Source organism: Pelophylax lessonae (assembly GCF_965119305.1).
Source record: "Pelophylax lessonae genome assembly, chromosome: 5".
Lineage (NCBI taxonomy): Eukaryota > Metazoa > Chordata > Amphibia > Anura > Ranidae > Pelophylax > Pelophylax lessonae.
The window spans coordinates 490,786,264-490,812,138 of NC_138772.1; the positions used below are offsets into that span (position 1 = coordinate 490,786,264).

Genomic DNA, 25,875 nt, shown 5'->3' on the forward strand with positions numbered 1-25,875 from the left:
AGCATACCCTCCATACAGGAGAAAAGTGTGTTTTTAACATAGTACTTGCCAAAATTACTGATCACCAAACAATTCAATGACAGGATCTGTTTCTTAACATTTCTTTACAGCTTTTGTTTGCTTCTGAAAGAAAGCCTACCATTAAAAAAAAAAAATATATATATGAACACTGCCATTGCTGACCTTTCTTTGGAAAACCCTAGTTGCTTGGCTGTCATGGTCATCCTCTGGCTGTATTACAATTTTTAATTGCATGATCTGGAACATATAAGTAGATCAGGTGTACTTATGTCTGAATGTTTGTTCTGGGTCAGCGATTAAGAAATAATTACAACTGAAGGATCCATGTGACAGGAAGGTAGCTTGTGTTTTTAGGAGGTAGTATTAAAGACAGCCTATATAGTTCTCTGATGACAGGTTTCCTTTAAGGTGAGATACAGGATGTGTTTTCTGCCCTGCACTGATCCTATTGTGTCCTATTGTGCTCACTTTCTAGCCATGATCTGTGAAGGACATTGAATTGGCAGGCGTATAATCCGACTAAGGCTGAAATCATCCCTTTCCCAATTGTAAAATATAAGCCTCAGTGTACAAAGTTTAATATATTGAAGACCCATTTGATAAAACTATTGGAGACTATAAGTTACAGCATAGCCATATATACAGTAACAACTTAATGCACCTTTACTATTTAACAGCAGGATAATATCCCCACCACACAGATTATTCATCCATTAGACAGTCTGAGAAATTAAAAATATCCTCATTAAGGTTCTTCTTATCTCATTGTAAATTAAGATAGTCCATCACTGTCATTCATTAATGTAGAGTGCTAACATTTCACTAACTACTACTGTGCTAAGTGTATCAAGTGCCTTCAAGGTTAAAAAGGAATACAGGTACATGAAAAAAACTCAATTTTGTGTGTGTGTGTATATATACTGTATTTATATTGTGCTAAAGTATTTGGCAGTTGTGAAAAAATGCTGTAAATGCTAAGGATGCTTTCAAACAAATCCAGTGAATATTGATTAAAAACCTAAATAAACAGAAAAAAACTAAATAAATGAAGACGATATTTGGTCCATTAAAAAAAGCGTCAATTTTTTTAGGTACATTTTCAAGCAGTTTTGAAAGGAATTTGGCAGGTAGGTCGTTCCAGACATCTAGGAAAACAGACCACAATCCTTTTGTGGATTTAGGCTGTCTCAGTTGCTTCTGTCTCTTAACCTCCCTGGCGGTATGATTCTTTTGGATTTTAGGTGCTGAAAGCGGTACCATTATTTTGCATGTAATTCTTGTGAATGAGCAGCCAAACCAACTGTATACATTTATTATATATATATATATATATATATATATATATATATATATATATATATATATACATATATTATGTATATATATATATATATATATACATACAGTTGGTTTGGGCTGCTCATTCACAAGAATTACGTATATATATATATATATATATATATATATATATATTTACATAAAAAGTACAGTAAAACTGCAGGAAAGGGCACTGGGGGGCAACCTAATGTGATTTTTTTTTTTATTTTGAATGGTATCAGTGTGTTTGGTGTGTTTTTACATTTGAATTTGCTGCCGGTTCCACCCCCCTGCGAACATCACGTCGCAGGAGACGGAAGTCGGGGCACGGAGACGATCGGGAGGAAGATCCGCCGCGAGACACCGCCAAGATACATCGCTGGATCCCGGTGACAAGGTAAGGTAAACCTCTTTTACAGGATCCAGCGATGCTTCTGGCGGTACCCCGAGTGTGGCTCGGGGTTACCGCTTTTGGCTCTGAAATTTAACCCCGTGCCACGCTCGGGAATACCGCTAGGAAGGTTAATGTAATCGCAGGCAGACTCCATGATGTTGAGATCAGGACTCTGTGGGAGCCATACCGTATTTTCCAAGACTCCATGTTCTTCTTTTCGCTAAAGATAGTTCTTTATGACTTTGGATGTATGCTTGGAGTCCTTGTTCTGCTGCAGAATGAATTGTTGACTGGTCAGATACCTCCCTGATGGATAAGTATCCGGCTGTACTTTTCAGCATCAAGGAGACCATTGATTCTGACCAAATTTCCCAACTCTATGCATAGAAATACAGCCCTAAACCTGTATAGAACTTCCACCATGCTTCACTGTTGCCTACACTCACCCTTGTAATAATCTTCAGGCCTTTGGCAAACAAATATTTCACATTTGGACTCCTCAGTCCAGAGCACCTGCTGCCAATTTGCTGCACACCAGTTCTTGTGTTTTCATGCAAAGGCAAGTCATTTGCCTTGTTTCCACGTTGACGGTATTGCTGTTAAGTTGCAAGTCTGCCATGAAGACCACTTTTGTCCAGACTATACAAGGGTGTTCCAGGGTTCCACTGGTTTTTGCTAGGTCTGAGCTGGTGATGCCAATGGGCATCTCCTGATTGTAAAGGGAAGTCACCATAATGGGGTTGATTTACTAAAACTTGAGAGTGCACAATTTTGTGCAGCTGACATTTTTGGCCAATCAGCTTCTAACTACAGTTCGATTAAAGTGGTTCTAAAGGCAGAGATTTTTTCAGTTCATTCTATGCATTAAACTTGAACTATGGGCAAAACATTTTTTTTTAAATTTTGGATAGAGTAAAGGAGGGTTAAAACCCCTATTGCAGAGATTAAGAGGGAATCCCTCCAAACTAAGGGAATTCCTTTGGGACCCGCAGGTCATCAGAACTAGTGTCCCCATTGGAAGATTTCCACGCTATTACTTTTTTGGGGACAACACAAAATTTGTGATTTTCTTTTACTTTATCACTTTTAATAATAGTAAACAGGACAAAGCGGGTGAATCTCCCTAACGGGTGCAAAGGCAGCAATAAAAACTGACAGAGGTTCTAACCCCTCTCCACTCTATCCAAAAGAAAAAAGTTTTTCCTGTAGTTATACTTTAAGGTAGAAAACCTTCGGGCTGCAGTTATAGTAAATAAACCCCAATATGTCTTTCATCTGCCGCGCAAGTTTTCTTGGTTGAGCACTGTGCAGTTGATTTACCAAAGACAAAAAAGACTGTGCACTCTGCAAACTGCACAGCCTATGTTCCTTCAGTAAATCAACCCCTGTGTTTTCGGTCCTCAGAATTGCCTGTTTATTGGTGCGTTTTCAGAAAAGAGTGGACAGATAAGACATCTGAAAACACCCGTGTTTCTTGAAAATTCTGCCTGTGAGAGGCATTGTGGATGCTGAAAAGCTGGCTATGGATGGATAGAATTTCGAAAGACAATCTTAGGAAAATTTGTGCAAAAACACTCAGAACATCAGTTTGTTGTTTGAAAGATTTTGTCCGGTTTTAACATTTGATTTTGGAATGGATGGACTTTACTGAACGAAAACCAAATAATGTACGCTATTAAAAATTTGTTTGTTCGAGAAAAAAATTTCAAACTGCTCCTTCAAATTTTCATGTCACTGCAGTGGAAAACGAATGTTGATTTGATGCACAATTTATTAGAAAAATTAACAAACTTTCCTACTGCATTCCAGTTGTCATGAACTGGACTGCCTGCATGCGGATGCCCAAAACACCTGTGCATCCTATGTGGACAAAACATGGCCTCCACATGGGTATACGCCTGTGGGCATGAGGCCCTCATATTAAACTCCTGTGTGTTTTTATACAGAATTGTATAATAGAGTGTTATGTTTAAAGACATAGTGATTGTTTGGCACCATTAAAATCGCATGAATAAATATTCTTTCTTCTATATCTATATAATGGGTGTGGTGCCATAACCCATCAGTCTGGCATTTAATATTTATTCACCAAATATTGATTTTAATTTGTTTTTTCTCTTTATGCATTTTGTAGGTTAATTAATAAAGACTAGTAATTTCATTATTTCTGAAAGCATCCTCACTTTACAGCAATCCTTCATAAATGTCTAAGACTTTTTTACACACACCCACACCCACACACACATATATATATATATATATATATATATATATATATATATATATACTGTAGACGGTTGAACACTTACTTGCATGTAACTGAAAGTATTCCTTCTTCAAATGTTTCTTCTGTCACACCTGAGATCTTACTGACAAATAGAAATGACACTGTAGTCACCACTGCTCAACATCACAGAGAGAAGATGCAAGAGTGGTGGTGGTTTATTCAACTCTGTACCTGCAGAAGCCGTTCTGTATGACTAAGATATTTAAATATAGCAGTAATATTAACTGGGGGCCGCTGATAGAACTGAATGCATTAAATATCAGTATATTTTATACAAAGTAGAAACTGCTCAAAAGGCTATCACTAAGCATTCTCGCTATGCGCTGCCCCCATATCTTAGCTGTATCATTGACAGTGAAGATGGCGCACCACCACATCAGACATAGAAAATGTAGTGCACACAACCAACTTCTTGCACCCGCCTGAGAATCCCAGAGAGGACCCAGAAAGGGAATATCTGAGGCTTAGAGAGCAGCATCCTCTTCACTGTGTGGAGATGGGCTTTCACCACCCACGCACTCAGAAGGTGGCGTGTTTTCCTATTCCTTTGGGTTACTGCAGCCTCAACAGCTGTAAGTTATTTTTGCTTTGTTCTCCCCACTGTGGAATCTATTTTTTCTTTTACATCACTTACCTGTAATGATCCAGGCTGCTGTATCCTGGAGAAATCTTCCCTGTAGGGATGTCTGTCCTCTTCTTGTCTTTAAATGTCCAGAGCTGTAATGGTTAACAGCTTCGGGTCTTCAGACAGAACAGCAGTACAGATTTGTCCAATGGGGGCATGTTTGTAAAATGATCTGTGAATGGGGAGAGTCTGATCAATCATAGAATTCTCTCCCCTATTCACAGATTGTGTTACAATCTGTGTAATCAGTGAAATAATTTTTCTCAATGAGGAGGGAGTAGGGGTGTCTCTGTTGGACCATCTGTACTAGGGATCGACCGATATAGTTTTTTCATCGCCGATACCGATATTTTGGTCATCGAGTATCGGTATCGGCCGATATTTTAGTACATTTAAAAAATGTTTTATTTTTTTTACTTGACAGGTACTCTTGTGGAGGGATTTGGGGGTCTAAAAGACCCCAAACCCCTCCTCTGCACTTAAAAGCATTCAAAACGCCAAGTTTGGCTGTTTTGAATGCTGTCATTTTTTTTAATCTGGCGCCAGTACCCGGAAGTGATGTCATGACATCACTTCTGGGTTTTAGCATGGAGTCCTGATCAGAGCCAAAAGCGGCTTTGATCGTGTCTTGGGCAGCCGTGCAGGCTGGTTGCCCAGGTCTCCCAGTGGGACGGGAGACCCGGGCGGGCCGCAGAAGGCGGCGGGAGGGGGGGTGTCCCCTCCCGCTCCTTGTAATGACAGCCGAGCGGCTTCTCAGCCACATCAGTTGTCATTACAAGACAGCCGATGGTCGGCTATGGACGCCGGTACCGGGGTGATGCATCTAGCTGCAGGCATCACTCCGATACAAGCACTTTCCGAAATATTAGTAATATCGGTTACCTTGGTGGCCGATTCGGATATATCGGGGAAAGTGCTTTGCCGATAATCAATCGATGCCTAATCTGTACTGCTGTTCTGTCTGAAGACCCAAAGCTGTTAACCATTTCCGCTCTGGAAGATCGGAGACAGGAAGAAGACCAGCATCCCTGCAGTGAAGATTTCTTCAGGATTCAGCTGCCTTCACAATGTGGGACATATGTCATTAAAGGTAAGTTATGTGATTAAAGCTGTAGGGAATTCAAATTTTTTTTTTTTTTCTCTAAACTTCTGTTTTAACGATAAGAAATGATAAGCTGCATTGACTTTAGCTGCAGCGAGTCTTTTAACCCTCAGTAGCCTGATCAGCATCTTCTCATTATCTCTGCTGGAATTAATTACAAATGTATAGGAGGGGTCAAGCAAATCAAATTGTCATTGTTAACCTTTGTTGCTGCTCCCGCTTAACTTTCTGTCCTTAACACATTCTGTCCTGGCATTTGGCTTGGTGTTGTGCGCCAGCTAGTCATAATCAGTAGTTCATGCTCCTGAGAAAGCAGAAATATCTGCCTATAATATAAGCCTATAACCTTAAACAAAGCATATCTCCATCACTACTCTCCCAAAGCCAAAGGACATTTTTAATGGTCATGGCCTTTTATTGGAAATGTAATGTTGCTTAATCTGGTTGGATATGTCAGCCGCCATATTTTGCCAAGCTGTAAAAAATGAAGACACGCATAGTTCAATGTTATTTTACAGAACTGTTCAAAACTTTTTATACTTATTTTTCGTTTTAAACTGGTGAATGGTGGAATCCTTTGGCTGGTCCTTTTTTCAGTCCATAGCAGGGAGTACTCCTTGTAATTCTGGTCTACCTGTAACAGTGTGGCCTAGTTATGATTTCCACCTTCTGACCTTCCATGTCACAATGCATACTCCACATTACTGCACACCTCCCAACTTTTTTGAGATGGTAACGAGGGACACCTATTAGCAAAAGTATGAAGGCATAGGACACACCCCCTGCCATTCCCCTTTAAAGGAGAATTATACAAAAAAGGAAAAAGTTAAACCCACAAGTGCTTTTTTTTTTTTTTTACCACTACTATTCCTTTATATTGGCTTTTGAAATTTACCAATGCAAAGATTTAGAAATTGGACGAAGGTTTAGCACTGGGAAACATGTTTTGAGAGATAAAAATTGCATTTTATATACAACTGTATAGATCTGACCAAAATGAGGGACAAATGAGGAGGGACAGAGGGACCTAAATCAGTGACAGTCACTCGAAATTAGGGACAGTTGGATCTAGCTGCTCATCACAAAGTGGGGATCCTTAAGACAAAGAGGTTGACCAAATTAGGAGATCCACATAAACCAAAAAAGTGACAAATGATTGTCTCAGGAGCCAAAATGTTCACAAATTTAACCTCCCTGGCGGTATGATTATGTCAGGAATTATGTACCAAAAGCGGTACAATTCTTTTCATGGAAATTTGGCGTTATGTATTATAGGCCTACAATTCTTAGTAATTACTGACTTAAACCTAACCAAAACAAGACTCTAGTAGACATCCCAGATGTGATAAATTGTGAATTATAATCGAATCAATAATATAATTTTATTATATAATATATAATATATATAATAAAATTATATTATTGATTAAATTATAATTCATGCGTTATATATTATATATATATGTGTGTATATATATATATATATATATATATATATATATATATATATGTGTGTGTATATATATATATATATATAATATATATATAACGCATGAATTATGATCGAATCAATAATATAATTTTATATATATATATATATATATATATATATATATATATATATATATATATATGTGTATATAGGTATTTATATATATATATGTGTGTGTGTGCATATATATATATATATATATATATATATATGCATATAATATATATAATATAAAATGTGTTTGTGTTTTGTGCAACTTTTTTTTTTTTTTTTTTTTGAATTTCCCTCCCTAGTTCCGTTCCCATGCAGCATTGCTGCTGCAGGGAACGGAACTAGGAAGTGATCAGACCGACGGAGAGCGGCGGGGATCTCGGCTGGCGGTCACAGCAATGAGAGATCATCGCTGGATCGCCAGGAGAAGGTAAGAGAACACCGCTGCGCTCTCTGCACATCCACCCCGAGCGTGACTCGGGGTTACCGATCCTGGTATGAAAAATCAACCCCGAGTCACGCTCGGGGTTACCGCCAGGGAGGTTAATGGGTTTGCAAAAGGCAGCCAATGCATTTCCAGTGCCAAAAATCCCCCTTCTTCAGGCTAAAAAAGATACAGGAAATAGGAATAAATACAATTATAAAATTGAATACATAGGCAATATATTAGGCTAAAAGTACAAAAAAAACAAGTGACTACCATTTACCAAAGAACACTGGCTGAGCAAGAAAAAGGTGGGGGTTTATTAGGTCAGTCTATACACAAAAAGTAAAAAGATATGGAAAGCTACTGGGTGCCCTTTGTATTGTACTTTGTACTTTGACCCCCAAAATGCACTGGAAACCTTTTATAATTGTGACAATAATAAAGGACTTTTGAGACGCATGTACTGGCTTAACTGGAAAGGAACATAGAGCTTAAAGTGATTCAAAACCTTATTATTTAAAAAAATAAACATTTTAAACTCACCTGCTCTGTGCAATGGTGTTGCACAGAGCAGCCCCAATCCTCCTCTTTTGGGTTCCCCTGCCGGTGCTCTTGGCTCCTCTTTTCCAGCTAGTGCCCCCATAAGGAAACCAACTCCCATGGGGGGAACTCGTGTGGGCTCGATTCCAAGCTGCTCTGCCTTTGTCTGTAGACACAGACAGTGTGGGTCAGCCCAGCCCCCGCTTCCTTGTCGCAGAATTTGAATGGACACATTGATGGATCGAGATCGGGCTCAGGTAAGTATGAGCGGGGACTGGGTGGATCCTGGCCACTTTTTACATAATTTCTGTAAAAGTTTGGAACAAAAAGAAGGGTAGTGCCTAAATTTCCTTATCGCCTCATTTTCTCTAGCAGTATGAGTGCTCTTTTATTTATAAGTTGTGCAATAAATTGAAATCTTTTTCTTCAGAATTAAAAGTATCGCTACGATTTACTAAAATGAAAAACACTCTCTAACTGATCATTTTTATTTATGAACGCTGAAATGTTAAGTCGCCAATGGTTTTGTAGTCAGTCAGCAATTTGTTACATCAGTATGTTTGCCAGAAATTTGTGCTTTTTGATGTGAACTTTGTTGCTGTTAATGTTCATTTGAATACTTGTGTTTTATTTTGAATTTGTTTTAATTTGAGCTTGTTGTCTTTTTTTTTTGTTTTTGTTTTGTTGCTTTTTTCTTTTCTTTTTATTTTGCTTACCAGAGCCAAAGCCTTAATAGAAGAACTCCGCCTTTTGTTCCTAGGGTCCAGGTAAAGGCCTTTTCTGCCTGACACAAATTAAAGCTGTTTGTTTCTTTTTTCTTTTCTTTTCTTTTTTTTTTTTTTTTTTTTCTTACTGTGACTGCACTGAAGCCTGCAGATTTATTTTGCTCCCCCCAATTTTATTTAATTTTATTTTGAAGCGTGCACTGTTTTAAAGAGGCCTTGTATAAAAACTGCAATAAAGGAAAGTGCCCTTGTTATCTGTGACAACCATCACTGAGACTGCTGCTGTTGTCAGTTGCCATGGCAACCACAGACCCTTTTCCTTTCTAAAAGTTTTTCTACATGCGCACAAAAAATATTGAGCATGACTATTAGAGGAAATAGTTATACTTAAAAGAAACAATTGTTTTCTGTGGCTTGTAAAACCTTTTTCCCCAAAGCTTATTACCTCTGTGATATCTGTTCCCAGCATGTCCTATAGCAGCATTTTAATTTTTTTTAGTAACCTATACATTTTGCTTAATCTTCTCTTGTTTGCAGAATATATTTTGATTTAGATTTGCCATACATTCTCTGAAAATTAAGTATATTTAGTAATGTTTTTAATTAGTTAAGAAAAATGGTCAGTAACTACAATGTTGGTCACTCTTGTAAAAATATGGTTTAAAGAGTAGCATGTTCCCAGCCCCACTTACCTATCCAAAAAATCATCAGCAGACCATGTTCATCAAAAAAGGGACATTTTTAAGGTCTCCAAAAAAGTGAAGTTCCATGGCCGCTAGGGAAGAGGTCCTTAGCAGCCTCAAAATGTACTGTTTTTTTGATTGAACATGGTCTGCAGGTGATTTCTTAGATTGAGACTTATGTTAGGTGGTGCAATCTGCCATTTTATCACAGCAACCTTTGATAATTGGGTCTGATCAATGTGTGGATTTTTTGTATTTGCATTTACCTGCCACAGTGCAAGTTGATCTCACACAACACGTTTAAAGGGACTCTGTTGCTCTACAGAAGATATTCAGCAAAAGCATACATCTAAAAGAAGACAGTAAATACTCACTTTTCCTGTTGCACACACTGGAAAAACCCACTCTCTTGCTGTGAACTGGTCCTCCAAAATCTGCTGGGAAACAGACTCTTCAGAAAGTGTCAACCTCCTTGATTCCCCTTAGCTTTCATTGATTCTTTCCTTTGATTACACATCACTGCAGGTGAGATTGGTGTTGTGAGGGAGAAACTATTTAGAGTTTTGGGGGCCACAGAGATCAACACACTGGAAAATGTAATTTTCCCAGTGGATATAAGTTTGTAATTTCCCAGCTTTACTAGTGCGGTCAGCGGGAAAGGGGAATATTTACTTTCTTCTTTTACCTATATTGATTTGCTGAGAATCTTCAATTTAGTGACTATATTGATTCGCTGAGAATCTTCAATTTAGTGACTGTATGGCTTTCATTTTCTATTAATTTAACATGAACACTAGAGTTGGATGTCTGAGGGTCTCCCTGCCTGAGAAAAGCAGTAAAACTCCATAAGGAATGGGGAAATTGAAAAAAACCTTGGCCAGATTATAGGCATTCAAATATTTACTTACTCTCAACAAATCCTCATGGACCTATGTAGCTGTAGGCAGTGTGGAGACAATTATCCTCACAATTCACAATATGAACACTAATCTAGCCTTGCTTCCTCTAGCAGCAGATATTTAGCAACTTGTAATTCCTCTAAAGTAAACAAACTGTTCAGAATTCAACTGCAACCTAAATTCAGGTTTTGTTTTTTTGTGATATTTGATGATAAATTACTCCATAGTGCCTACAGCTACATTGATCAATGAGCATTTGGTTTAAAGCTCATTTACAGTTTAAGAATATGTAAACAAAGTGTTTACATATTCTTAAACTGTAAATGAGCTTTAAACCAAATGCTCATTAAAGTAATGTCAAAAACTTGGCCACAAATCACTTTAAGGTGTCATTGGAGTCTTTGATAAGATAATCATTGGGAAATTTGGACAAGTAGAGTATGTATGTACATAAAACAGTTTTGGGTTAACTAATTATTTATACCTAAAGACACACTGTCGTCAGACCATTCTTTTCAACAAAATAATTCCCATTTTATGTGCATTTAACATATTTTATGTATGTCACTTACATTGGGTTGACATTCAAAAGCCCTAAGACTGCTACTGGGTGCCACCGGATGTGATGTCACCAGCCTTGAGTGACCCTTCAGAGTATTTTCCTTCACTCCTCCCTCGGCATCTACATAAAATTTTATGTAGGGAATTAAAGGAAGGAATGTAGAGCTGGGATGGCACAAAGAGTAATTTGCCATTCCCAAAAGAGAAGAGGGCTCTGACGTCTTTATAGGTCTTGTTTTTCCCAGCCATCCTGTCATACTGCTGTATATGGCTGATGTTAAAGCAAACCTGTACTTTGCTCATGTAGGAAAAATAACAGGTTCTCTTTAGCAACCCATCCTCAGGAGCACATACTCACTTCTCTGTTAAAATGACAGGAGCAATACCCATTACTCGTGTGTATGGACAGCATTGGTGCTTGGTGATTGGTACAGCACTGTAACATGGGACCCTGCTCTAACTAAACCAACTCAGAACTTACACAGGGTTTATTCCAAACTCTCGGGGGCTGAACAGATCAGTGGGGTTAAAGGATACGGGAGAGTATATGATACAAGGGGCTTGGGGATATTTGAGCAATTCAAGACGAAGTGAGAGACAGACAGTCTCCAAAAAGAAGACCGCGAAAGCAATCAAAATATGAGAGAAGTTCTGACGAAAACTGAAGAAAAAATGTTTTGGCGGGGGCTGGGCATTAAAACAATTGTTACTTTTAAGACCCCCAATAATGAACACTCATTGGCTAGTTTATAAGGTGTTAAGCACCAAGTATTGCCTTAAGAATATATACACATAGAACAGGTGCGCTACCAGATAGATAATGAAATGAGTGCTAAAAAAAACAAGTGAATGTGAACAATCCAAAGGTTCAAAATTGATTACATATAAAGTTCACTGCCAACTGAATGATTTGCATTTGTGATTTGATTTGCTTTGATTTGTGCTAAGAATTAAATATATATGACACTTCAAAATGTCCAATATAAATTACAATGGAAGCAGTCAAATAATAAAAAATAAATAAAAGTCCATCCACTAAATATTATTGAAATGTGCAGGTTCCTTGGTTCACCCACAGCAGCAGTGAATGAGGATGTAAGAAACACTCCAAAAAATCTTGTGCCCTCAACCACAAACGAGCCTCTTCCTGGATGTTATGGATCTCCAGTAACCGAGATCAATCTCGATACTAGATACCCAGTGGTGGTCCTCACTAGATACCCAGTGGTGGTCCTCATCCAACAATCAAGCTGAGCAGCTCCACGTTGAAAAACCTATGCAGGCCATTTGTTTCAACCACATTGGAAAACCAAATGTTATATGAATAAAGCCGGCACACGAAAAGGCTTCTTCCAAGTAAAATTCTTTATTCCAACCTGGATAGCGGTGACAACATGACAAAATCTGACGCGTTTCGGTTTTACGCCTTCCTCATAGCATCAAGCCGAAACGCGTCAGATTTTGTCATGTTGTCACGTTGTCACCGCTATCCATGTTGGAATAAAGAATTTTACTTGGAAGAAGCCTTTTCGTGTGCCGGCTTTATTCATATAACATATGGTTTGGATGTTCAGCCTGAGCACCGACACTTAGCTCTTTATCTTCCCACAGTGTGGTGGAGCTAGGGTGAGTTATTGTTTATGACATTGGAAAACCGCTAGATATATATTTAATAAAAACACAGACAGGTACTCGCATAACATAAGCAAATCATATGCACAGAAACACAGATGTCTTGCAAGCAATCCTCGGCGGGCGTTTGACGTCACATGTTCAAGCCCCTCTCAACGTGTTTTGTGTCAGAGTGCATCGTCAGGTTAACAGGAGCATCAGTTGCCTTAAGAATAGTCTAAACTCTTAATAGCATGGATTCAACAAGGTGCAGGAAATGTTCCTTAGCGATTTTGGTCCATGCTGACTCAATATCATCATGTAGTTCCTAGAAATTTGTCAGCTGCTTGTTAATTCTGAAAACCGTCTGCACCACCTCATCACAAAGAATTTATGCTATGCATTCTGAACTCTGACTCTGCCATCTGCATATCACAGCAAAAATAGAGATTAGTAAGAGCAGGCAACATTTCTTACAGCGTTCAGTCATCACTTCTCTGTGCTGAAATCCCCAGGATAGGAACTACTGCACTGGGCTCTTGCTACTAAGAATGGAGACACTACACCTACCTCTGTGTGTCACATCCTCACCAGCTGGATGGACAAAGTGTCGCTCCCTCACTGTCAGAAAAGCTTCAGAACTTAAGTCGCCAGTGAGTGAGTGACGTCTTGCTCATCTAACGGGCAAGGGGGCGACACATGGAAAAAGCTGCAGAATATAAGTCACCATTGATTTAGTGATGTCTTGGTCATCCAACTGGCAAGGGGGCGACACATGGAAAAAGCTGCAGAATATGTCACCAGTGATTTAGTGACGTCTTGGTCATCCAACTGGCAAGGGGGTGACACATGGAAGTGGGTGAGATTTTTCAGATCCTGTTTACCCCTGTATAGCAGTTCTGTGTGACATGACCCATGACTATTCAAAATACTTCTTCAAAGCAGCAATGTACCTAAAAATCCACTTGCACATCAGTTGATAATGGTTTCTATATACTCCTAGCTAGGAAGTTTTTCTGAAAACCAAAAATACATTACAAACACTATTATAACCCCCACCACCTAAACACAAATACAATAGCAACCCTGGACATTAATTATAGGGCAAACACCGCTACAAAATGTTACATGTCAGTATCTGGATTTACTGTGAATAGTTTAACCACTTGGCCTCCGGAAGATTTAATCCCCTTAATGACCAGGCCACTTTTTGCACAACGGCACTGCGTTACTTTACCTGACAATTGCACAGCCATGCAACGCTGTACCCAAATGAAATTTATGTCATTTTTTCCCCCACAAATAGAGTTTTCTTTTGGTGGTATTTGATCACCACTGCGTTTTTTATATTTTGCGCTATAAAAAAAAAGTCTTCATAAATTTAGGCCAATATGTATTCTGCTATGTCTTTGGTAAAAAAAAATCCCAATAGGCGTATATTGATTGGTTTATGTGAACATTATAGCATCTACAAACTATGGTATATATTTATGGAATTTTTTATTTATTTATTTTATACTAGTAATGTTCAGCAACTTATAGCGGGACTGTGATATTGCGGTGGGCAATCAGACACTAACTGGCACTTTGCAGGAACCAGTGACAGTGGCGGAACTACCAGGGTCACAGCAGTCGCGTTTGGGCCCTGGAGTTTCGCCACTGTGGCTGTGACTGAGGGGCCCAACTGCCCGCCCATTCGTTCCGCTGCGGTGGGGGGCTTAGTGGCCAGGGAGTTATGCTGAGCACTATCACTTTACTGGAGTCCGGGCAGCCCCATGTATCCTCTCCCAGCACCACCACCGCTGCCACTGATCCTATCCTATCACGTCCACTGCCACCACCCATCCCACCACCACTGCTGCCACCAATCCCATCCCACCACCACCGCTGCCACCGATCCCATACCACGCGCGGGCCAGGGAGTTGCGCTGAGCACTATCACTATACTGGAGTCCGGACCGCCCCGTCTGTCCTCTGCACAGAAGAGAGAAGCCATAGGGAGGCGGAGGTGGACACTGAAGAAGAAAATCAGATGACCAGCTGATACCAATTGAGTGAAGGAGGAGGAGCCTTCCCCTCCGCAAGGAGACGCCATGAAACAGAGGCATCCCTGGAGGCACGTGAATACTGAGGGGGAATCAACTTACTGACCAAGTAAGTGATTAACTTCCAGATGTCAGTGCAACCCCTCCCCCCCTCACTACCACCACCAGTGCCACTTACTGATCCCACCACCACAGATCTCATTCCTTTACAGCAGAGGTGATGGGGGGGAGGGGTAGGGATGAGACCTGTGTTGCTGGTGCGGGGGTGGGATCAGTAAGAGGCAGAGGTGGTGAGGGGGTAGGATCAGTGGCAGTAGTGGTGGTGAGGGGGATGGGATTAGTGGCAGCAATGGTGGTGAGGGGGGTGGGATCAGTAAGAGGCAGAGGTGAGGGTGTTGGGCAAAGATGGCATCACCGCTGCCACTGATCCCACCCCCCTCCCCACCACCGCTGCCAATGATCCCACCCCCCCTCACCACTGCCACTGATACCTCCCCCTCACCACCAGAGCCACTGATCCCACCCCCTCACCACCGCTGCCACTGATCCCACCCCTCCTCACCACCACTGATCCCACCCCCCCTCACTACCACCGCTGCCACTGATCCCACCCCCCTCACCACCACCACCTCTGCCACTGATCCCACCGCCCTTCACCACCACTGCTGCCACTGATCCCACCCCCCCTCACCACCACCGCTGCCACTGATCCCACACCACCACCACTGCCACTGATCCCACTCCCCCTCATCACCGCTGCCACTGATCCCAACCCCCCTCACCACCACTGCCACTGACCACACCCCCTCACTGCCACTGATCCCATCCCCCTCACCACCGCTGCCACTGATCCCATGCCCCCTCACCACCACTGCTGCCATAGATCCCACTCCCCCTCACCACCACCTCTGTCACTGCTCCTACCCCCCTCACCACTGCCACTGATCCCACCCCCCCACCACCACCGCTGCCACTGATCCCACTCCCCCCACCATCGCTGCCACTGATCCCAACCCCCCTCACCACCACTGCCACTGATCCCATCCCCCTTACTGCCACTGATCCCATCCCCCTTACCACTGCCACTGATCCCACGCCTCCTCGCCACCACTGCTGCCACTCCCTCTCACCACCACCTCTGTCGCTGCTCCTACCCCCCTCACCACTGCTACTGATCCCACCCCTCCTCTCCACTACCACCCCTGCCACTGATCCCACCCCCCCTCACCACTGCCACTGATCCCGCCCCCCTTACCACTACCACTGATCCCACCCCCTCACCACCACTGCTGCCAATGCTGCCACCACCCCCTTAACATCACCACAGCTGCCACTTATCCCATCACCCTCACCACCGCTGCCACTGATCCCATCCCACCACCACCACCGCTGCTACCAATCCCATCCCACCACCACCGATGCCACTTATCCCATCCCACCACCACCACTGCCACTAATCCCATCCCACCACCACCACTGCCACTCATTCAATTCCACCAATACTGCTGCCACTCATCCCACCACCACTGCTGCCACTCATCCCATCCCCCCCACCACCACTGCCACTCATCGCACCCCAACCCCCACCAGCACTGCCACTCATCCCATCCCACCACTGGTGCCATTGATCCCATCCCACCACCATCGCTGCCACTCATCCCTTCCCCCTCACCACTACCACCACCACTGCCCCAGATCCCATCCTCCCACCACTGCCACTAATCCCATCCCACCACCACCACTGCCACTCATTCAATTCCACCAATACTGCTGCCACTCATCCCACCACCACTGCTGCCACTCATCCATCCCCCCCACCACCACTGCCACTCATCGCATCCCATCCCACACCACCACTGCCACTGATCCCATCCCACCACCACTGTTGCCACTCATCCCATCCCCTTCACCACTACCACCATCACTGCCCCATATCCCATCCTACATCCCCATATCCCATCCACCACTGCCACTCATCGCATCCCATCTAACACACCACCACCGCTGACACTGATCTCATCTCCCCCACCACCACTGCTACTCATCCCATCCCATCCCCCCACCACTACCCCCACTGTTGCCACTGATCCCATTCCATCCCCCAATCACTACCACCACCACTGCAACTGATTCTAAGCCCATGCTCCAGGGGGCCCATGCCTCACCCCTGTACACCTGGATAGGAGGGGCGGCATATAGAGAAACCAATCCCCTCTCCGTTGCAGGAAGAAAATGGAGGGGATTGGTTCCTCTATATGCTGCCCCCGCTGCCCCTCCTATCCAGGTGAACAGTGGTGATGCTTGGGGCAGGGTCGCCCCAGGGGGTCAGGGGTGCCCTTCATGGTAGTTACTCCTCTGACCAATGACACTAATACAGTGATCAGTGCTAAAAAAATGCACTGTCACTGTACTAATGAAGAAAGGGGTTAAACATCTAGAATGATCAAATGGTTCACTGTGTGCCTATCCCTGGTTTTTGTGTACTGTATGTGCTTGCTTTGCAGGAACCAAAAAATCCATCCCTTCCTCCCTGTCAGAACAGGACTCTGTCTTGTTTGTCTCTGCACTCAATGTCCTCAGTTACCCGCAAATCGGCTTCTGCTGTGAATAATGACAGCAGAAGTGACCCACCTGCGGCGCGCACCTTCCCCCTGCAGGCAGAAGTACAGAATCACATATATATATATATATACATGATCCGGTGCAGAGCTGCCACCCTGTAGCAGAAAAAACTGCTTTAGGGGGGTCAGCAAGTAGTGCTTGGGCTTTACTTGGGGAACTGGGGGAATGATAAAACATTTACTCCTTCCTCTGGTGTTCAGACCCTCCTGCCAGCCACACACCTGCCCTGCCCTTCTGCCAACAGGCATTACCCAACACAGAAGCCTTCCTCAATACTCAGCCTGGGGATGTGACAGCAGACCCCCCAGCTATGCTTCTGTCTGTGCCCAGCTCGCCACTGCCTCCAATAATCTCTGCTAAATGCATATCATGAAGACATGCCCTCCTCCAGCCACTGCTCCCGCAGGGGATGACAGACTGCTGTGCCATCTCCTCCTCACTGCTCCATGCCCTGACTATACTGTGCAAATTGTCAGGGCTCAGAGACCAGTCTGAGTAGGAGCAGGCTGCAGCAGCACATAAGGTCTTAGGCAGTCTGTTACCCCCAGACGGCAGCAGATGGAGTAAGAGATGGACTATGGAATGGGGTGGAGATAGCACCTGCAGCTCCCCTACTGCCAATAATTACTATGCCTATACCCCCAAACTTTTAACAACCACCACACTTGTATTTCCTCTTCTGTCACCATTCAGTGCACATGCACCCTAACGCTCTAAGCACCCAGTTTGCCCACTCCGCCTGCATTCACCTACCACCCATGGTACCTGCAACCCACTTTTCTCTGCACCCACTGCCTGCAACCCTATTTGACACAGCACCCACCATGCAGTCAACCCAACTTCTTTTTGTGCCCACCCTGCCACTAATCCCCTTCACTGAGCCTGCAGCCACCCTTCTCTCTGTACTTATTGCACCTACAGCTCCCCTTTTATCACCACCCATCATGCCTGTAGTGCAACTTTTCTCAGCACCCATCATCCCAGCACTCTTCCTTCCACCACTTCACCTGTGTGTGCCTCCCCTCAATCTTAAAAGAGAAGTATGAGTATGGACTAAAAAAAAAAAAACATACTCACCTAGGTGGATGTAGCATCAGGGGCTCTCGCCCACCCCGGATTAAACTGCTGCCTTATACACACAATGCTCCGGCACTCTGCATCACACTGCTGCCTTACACAGACTTATCATTGGATCTCACCTACATATTTAGCCATATGCTCAAGCTCTGTTTTTCCTCCCACAGTCTGTGATCAGTGCTGCCGTTGGGTGTCCCCTCCTTCACTTTCCGCTTTCTGCAGTACTCCCATTGCCTCCCTCTGAGTTTACAGGAGCCAGAACTACGGAGGAGTCATCGGGTATCAGTGCCCGCTGACAGTCAATACTCTGCACTGAAAACAACACTGGAAACAACATACGCCACAATGATTTGAAGCAGAACCCCTGGGGTCCACAACATTTTTTTGTGGACCATCAGTGGTCCTCAGACCACTGGTTGGCGACTGCTGATCTAGAACAGAAAGTGTGTAACTGGCAGAATAATCAGGTCAAAATAAAGCAAAAAAATCCTAAAAAAAAAAAAATGAAATACAGCCTCTACATCTGAGGATTGGTAAGTTGCAAAATATTGCCTTTTTTCTTGGGTTTAGATCAACTTTAATATGCTAAAATATCTGAACAGCCTTGCTCCATGTAGGTAGCAGATGGAGAACCTAAAGTCTAGCAGCCCTTTCAGGCATAGTAAGGACAATCATTTTACAGACTGAGCCAGTATGGAGTATGACACATCTGTACTGTGCCTGTGGGCTTCCTATGTTATGTAAACATAACTCCCATCATCCTAGAATCAAAGAGTAGGATACTGTATGTAAATGGATGTTTTCTTTTAGCTCATTCAGGGCAAAGTGACAGCCTCTTTAAAGCCCACCTACAACCCCCTTTTGGTCACTTTTGCTGCCCCCCTTCCCCATTTTGTTGCAGCCACTACATAAAACCCTGTGTAACCTCTGTGTTGGATACTGTTGAACTTTACAAGGGTTCCTAGTATCCGTATGATTTGCATATGACACAGGAAACTGCTGTATGTAACTATTGCTGAACACTTAACAGGACACTTGAAGATAACTTCAGACTCATTCACCACCAGAGGAAAAAAAAAAATCAGCTGCAATTAGGGATCTCCATATAGTGTGTTTAGTTTCAAAAGTCCCTGGGGTGCTCCAGTATATTTCTAAATTCAAAGAAGGGATTGTTAATGGCAAGCTGTTTAGATCTCTAAATAAGAGCTATGAACAGATTTCTCTTAGATTCTGCATCTAGCGGGACTCATTATATACATATCCAAATTTATTTGTTATCTGTGCTCCTCTTAAGGCCCAACTCCAGCCAAAACTTTTAATTTTGTTTTAAATGGAGTGTAGAAGGGTTAAAACTTCTGTCAGGTTTTTGCTGTGGTCTGCGATATTGAGGAGCAATCTCTTCAAACAGAGACACATAATGAAGAATGCATTTTTAGTAGGGTGAGGACAATTTCGTTGTTGCCATTCACGCCTTCCTGTCCTGATTAAGACCACACCCCCTACTTCTCTAGACGAGGTAGTTTCAATTTTTTATGGTACACGATATTACTGCAAAGGTCTAGCATACACAAAATGTGCGTAAAAAATACACTAAAGTTAATTTTAGGGCACACAAATGCAATAAATTACCCAATTTGTTGGTCAAATATAAAAGAAAAGGTTGCACCGAGTAAATAGATACCCGACACATCAAACCTTAAATTTGCGTGCGCCTGTGACATTGTGACAAAGTTCAGGACCCTATATTTTCTATAGGCAAAGCTTTAAAAGCCCCCTATAGGTGATCAGTTTAGCGTTATGGAGGAGGTCTTCTGCTAGAAATATTACTTTCACTCCGGCGTGTACAGCGATATGTAGCATGTACCGCAATCAATGTTTTCATGCGTAGGCGCCTCTGACGTGTGTTTGCGTTCGTATATGTGTGGGTAGGGGGGCCTCAGCATTGGTCCAAGTCTACAGCAATCCACCGCTTCCCCAATCAACAGCTCCCTGAGTAATAAATAGGGAGGCTTCAATTCTCCAATTGAGATTTCTGATCGATGGCAGTCAGTGGGAGTCATGCAGTCTATCTATACGCCTGATTCCACAATTGCTTCATCACCACTGACACCTGAAACACAAAAAGGACACCACCTTATGATTCAAAAATTTGAATTTTTATTTTGTTCCTAATACAGACATGCTCAGCTAACACATGCTAGGGTATAAGAGTGTCCACACCTAGGATACTTTCATATGTTATTGCTGCATGATCAGTTTAGAAGCAAATAATGGTTAGTGTAGAGTACCTCTTTAAACAAACAAGGCAGAACATTCAGTTTGAACACACAATAATAACCTGTTATCTTGCCACCAAGCAATAAACTGTTAAAAGCAAACTAACTTTAAAGCAGATGAGCTGCTGCGTAAAGCATTGTTTGGTCCCTATAGGGTGCAGTAAATATACGGCTGAATGCATGATGGGGATAAACAAAAACTATACACAAGTTTAATGATCATACCATCCTAATTAGCACTACTAATAAGCTATCCTCTAGACTAACATCTCCAGCTATTTGCTTTAGACTAGACAAGGCCACTGAACTTGTAATCGCCACAGTTATAAATGTCTTCTTGTTTTAGAAAGGATATCAGAAGTCTTCACAAAATTTAATTAGTACGATATCTTGCATCTTCCCACTCAGTATTATCTAATTGTAAAGATATAAGCCCTAATTAGGATTTCATGCACAGTGCTGCCAGAGGTTTAGGCATTTGGCTTATTTAAGGATTTTGTTTTTCTTGTTCTTGCCTGTTGGATTTATTAAAAACAAATTATAACAAATAGTATTTTTCATATACAGGTGCATCTCAAAAAATTAGAATGTCATCAAAAAGTTCATTTATTTCAGTAATTCAATTAAAAAAGTGAAACTCACATATTATATAGATTGATTACAGACAGAGTGATATATTTCAATAATTTATTTCTTTTAACGTTAATGATTATGGTTTACAGCTAGTGAAATCCCTAAATTCAGTATCTCAGGAAATTCAAATATTGTGAAAAAGTTCAATATTGTAGATTAATGGTGGCACACTCTAATCAGCTAATTAACTCAAAACACCTGTAAAGGTTTTCTGAGCCTTTAAATTGTCTCTGTCTGGTTCAGTAGGTTACACAATCATGGGGAAGACTGCTGACTTGACAGATTTCCAGAATACAGTCATTGACACCCTCCACAAGGAGGGTAAGCCACAAAATGTCATTGCTAAAGAAGCTGACTGTTCACATAGTGCTGTATCCAAGCATATTAATGGAAAGTATAGTGGAAGGAAAAAGTGTGGTAGAAAAAGGTGCACAAGCAGCAGGGATAACCACAGCCTTGAGAGGATTGTGAAGCAAAGGCCATTCAAGAATTTGAGAGAGATTCACAAAGAGTGGACTGCGGCTTGTGTCAGCGCTTCAAGAACCACCACACACAGACATATCTAGGACATTGGCTACAACTATTGCATTGCTTGTGTCAAGCCACTCCTGAACCAGAGACCATGTCATCTTACCTGGCCTAAGGAGAAAAAGGACTGGACTGTTGCTCAGTGGTCCAAAGTCCTCTTTTCAGATGAAAGTAAATTTTGCATTTTTTTTGGAAATTCAGAGTCTGGAGGAAGAGTGGAGAGGCACAGAATCCAAGTAGCATGAGGTCCATTATGAAGTTTCCCTGCAGTCAATGATGATTTAAGAAACCATGTTATGTGCTGGTGCTTGTCCACTATGTTTTATCAAGTCTAAAGTCAGCATAGCCCTCTACCAGGACATTCTAGAGCACTATATGCTTCCCTCTGCTAAACAGCTTTATGGAGATGCTGATTTCATTTTCCAGCAGGACTTGGCACCTGCCCACACTGCAAAAAGTACCAAGACCTGTTTGGTTTGATTTGCCAGCAAACTCGCCTGACCTAAACCCCATAGAGAATCTGTGGGGTATTGTTGAGAGGAAGATGAGAGACACCAGAGCCAACAATGCAGACGAGCTGAAGGCCGCTATCAAAGCAACCTAGGCTTCCATAACACCTCAGCAGTGCCACAGGCTTATTGCCTCCATGCCACGCCACATTATTGCGGTAATTCATGCAAAAGGAGCCCCGACCAAGTATTGAGTACGTACATGGACATACTTTTTAGTAAGCCAACATTTCTTTATTAAAAATCCTTTTTCTTTTTGGTCCTATGTAATATTCTAATTTTCCAAGATTTTGGGTCTTCACTAGCTGTAAGCCATAATCATCAAAATTTAAAGAAAGAAATGTTTGAAATATATCACTCTGTGTGTAATGAATCTATATAATATGGGTTTCACTTTTTGAACTGAATTACTGGACTAAATTTACTTTTTGATGATATTCTAATTTTTTGAGATGCACCCCTAGATCTAAACATACAATACTTTACTTTGTTACCTGAAGAACTGTCATGCTTAACGTGAGCCTCTAGCTAGGAGTATTCAAGTATTTACATAATTTTTACGAGCTGTAAACTATCTTTAAAACAAGCCTTTACTGACCCCTGTAGCTGCAGGCAGTGTGAAACAATTAAACCTGAAATTTCATAGCACAAGCACTGAAGTTCTCCAAGTCATTTTTTTAAATAGCTCAGCTCACCCTGCCCTCCCCTCTTAGCAGTAACTCACCCTGCTCCCTCCTCCTGGCAGGATTTTAGCAACAAAGCTCACCCTGCTCCTCCCTACAAGCATGAACTCAGTAACTGGAGCTTGTATGCTCCCCTCTCCCTATAATAACTCAGCAGTTCAGCTCACTTTGCTTCTCCCTATTAGAAGTAACTCAGCAGCGTTCTAATCTATAAAGCAAAAACAGTGTCTACTTTAGTGTGTCTATTGTAAACAGTTTAGGATGAAGTGCTCCACAGTACCTGCAGCTACAGAGGTAAGGGCCTGATTCCAAGTGCATCCACTGCTTGTTAAAGAGTACATTAATACGTTAATGTCCATAAACAGGCCACGGATTCACATTGTGGGCTGCCATAATACAGAGAGAATAATATTGGCCCACTGTTTATTTTGTTGAATTAGACAATATTAGTTAGGTAGTAAAATAAATAGTTGAAACAAAATAAGGATATACTGAAAACTTTCAGAAATGTACTTGTCCATTATAAATTGCCATAATGGGTGGCCACTCATCAAATAGCTCAGGTAGACAGTGCTTTCTTTAGTTTAAATTCACATCTTCCTTCCAGGTAATTTGAGATCAAATCAGGCTGACAGTGGAAAAGCATAATAGGCTGTAGAAATGGGGAAAAAAGCAGAGAAATACTGACAGTGCATCATATTTGTAGCCTTTTCTATCTACAACTGGCAGATTCACATTACATCTGTTGGTTGCAGGCGGGGCCAACATTGAGACTACACAGAGAGATCAGGCAGGGTTTAAGCATCTGTCAGGAAGCAGAGCTCCAACTCCAAATGGAAAACTGCAGATTTAGAAAATGTGAATCTTCATGTTAAACAAACCATAGAGTAGAGATGGAATGATAGAAGCAAGGGGCAATTTGTGTTATTTACTGATAAAACTTAAAACATATTTACAAAAGTACTTTCAGTATTTAGAGAAGCTCAATACTAAATAGTAAATCTGACTCACAGATGACAGAAGTTGAGGACTTCTGCTGTATTAGATACAAGTAACATTTTCTTTTGGCCTCATTGCTGAATTGATGTAATGGAGAGCCTTAAGCTGGCCATGGATGGATCAAACCCATTTGATCACCCACTGCGCTATTATATTCTAGTAGCGGGACTCCGCTGCCAAAATACACTGATTAGCACTGCAGCCATTGGCTACAAATGCTGATTGAGCAAAAATATACAGCCAGTCCTTATCAGGAGGTATTGATCACTAGATCAACTCCTCTCAAACAGGAATAGGCATAAATGAATTGAAATTTGGCCATTTCTTTTGAACCCGTTGAATTTGGATCCATGTATGTCCAGCTATAGTATCTTTTTGGAGCTGTTCTCTCAACAATAATGAAATGATGTCCTGCATTCCATCAGGGAGCGCGTCTCATCCCTGACATGGCTATGGCAAGCTAAGTTCAATTTTTTAACCAAAGTACTCTTGTCACCAGACTTTGATTTATCTTTATATTTATATGGAGGATTTAAGAAAGTACATGATACAAAAATTCTTTCCAATGGTCTCTCTTATGGCTTCTCCACCATAATTAATGCAGAACTTCCTTTGACCATTTACAGTTAAATCTCAACTAAAACATCAGGCTTGGCCTGTCCTGGATATGTCATGCTGAGAATAGATTTCTTAAAGAAAATTTCAGATCCAATTGCATTTTATAGCAAAACACTACTTTAAAAGGTATGTAAACCCTAACAGTGAACTATCCTGTTTGGTCCCTTTTGATCTATAAAGGACTTCAGCTCTGGAAGATTTAGCCCTCTTCATGACCAAGCCGTTTTTTTTTTTTTTTGCGATATGGCACTGCGTTACTTTAACTCACTACACTGTACCTAAATTAAATTGATTACCTTTCCCCCCCCCCACAAAAAGAGCTTCCTTTTGGTGGTATTTGATTACCTCTGCAGTTTTTATTTTTTTAAGCTATAACGCCTGTAAAATGGGCTTTTTTTTTTAGTTACAGTATGCATGAGACCATAGACGTAATCTTTAAAGCCCAACTCCAGTCAAAACTTGTTTTTTTTTTTTCATAGACCTGAAAAGGATAATTGCTTCCGTCATATTTTGTTTTATATTTTGCTGTGTCCCTTTTGGGGGTATTTTGCCTCACTTTCTGTCCCTGTGACAGCAGGGCAAGAAAAAAAGGGAGCTGTTGTCACCAGGACAGTAAGACACAGTCCTGACAAAGGTTTTAACTTGTCCTCCTATTACTGAAAATAAAGTGTTTTGTCGGGTTTTTTTACCCTCATTTACTGTCCCAACAGAAAATAAGGAGTAATCTCTCCAAGGCAGACACAGCAAAAACCTTTTTCTACACCTACATGTCCAATATTTTTATTTAAAGCCTTGATGGGTGTTGGGCTTTTAGGGTTTCTATATGTAAGCCATGTATCAGATGTGCTGTAATCCAAATCAAACAGATTTCAGCTTTCATCAGTTTAAAGGAATCTCATTAAAGTTCTACTATTCTATCATTGTTCCATGAGCAAGCTGGGCCGTCTGGGCTATTGGATTTTGCGAATTAGCAAATCTATCCATTGGGCTATCGAATAAACATTGTGTGATGTAAATTAACACAAAGGTTGTAGCTATTGGTTCCTAACATTATAGCGTTTGTTACCCCAACATTCCATATTCCTGATATGTGCCTGCTGTACCATGTACTTGTATGAGAAAGTATCCTGCTCTCCTTGAATTGCTTCCTTTGTGTAAAATCTCTGGCTTTCCTGCTAGTCCCTCTTCTTTCCTATTAAAAACTGATAAC

The 25,875-nt window shown here is 41.7% G+C and overlaps 1 protein-coding gene across 39 annotated transcripts in view; it reads left to right on the top strand.

Annotated features, from left to right (window-relative positions):
• Positions 1 to 25,875, top strand: part of RIMS2 (regulating synaptic membrane exocytosis 2) — a gene marked incomplete at its 5' end in the record, with an annotated part of 943,810 nt that overhangs the window by 598,904 nt on the left and 319,031 nt on the right. For 25 of the 39 annotated variants that reach the window (XM_082257909.1, XM_082257877.1, XM_082257910.1 and 22 more), the window contains one exon: positions 8,916 to 8,963. The exons of the other annotated variants lie outside the window; for them this stretch is intronic. In XM_082257909.1, coding sequence (XP_082114035.1) covers positions 8,916 to 8,963 — 48 coding nt within the window. The remainder of the gene's footprint in view (positions 1 to 8,915; positions 8,964 to 25,875) is intronic. 39 annotated transcript variants of the gene reach the window in all.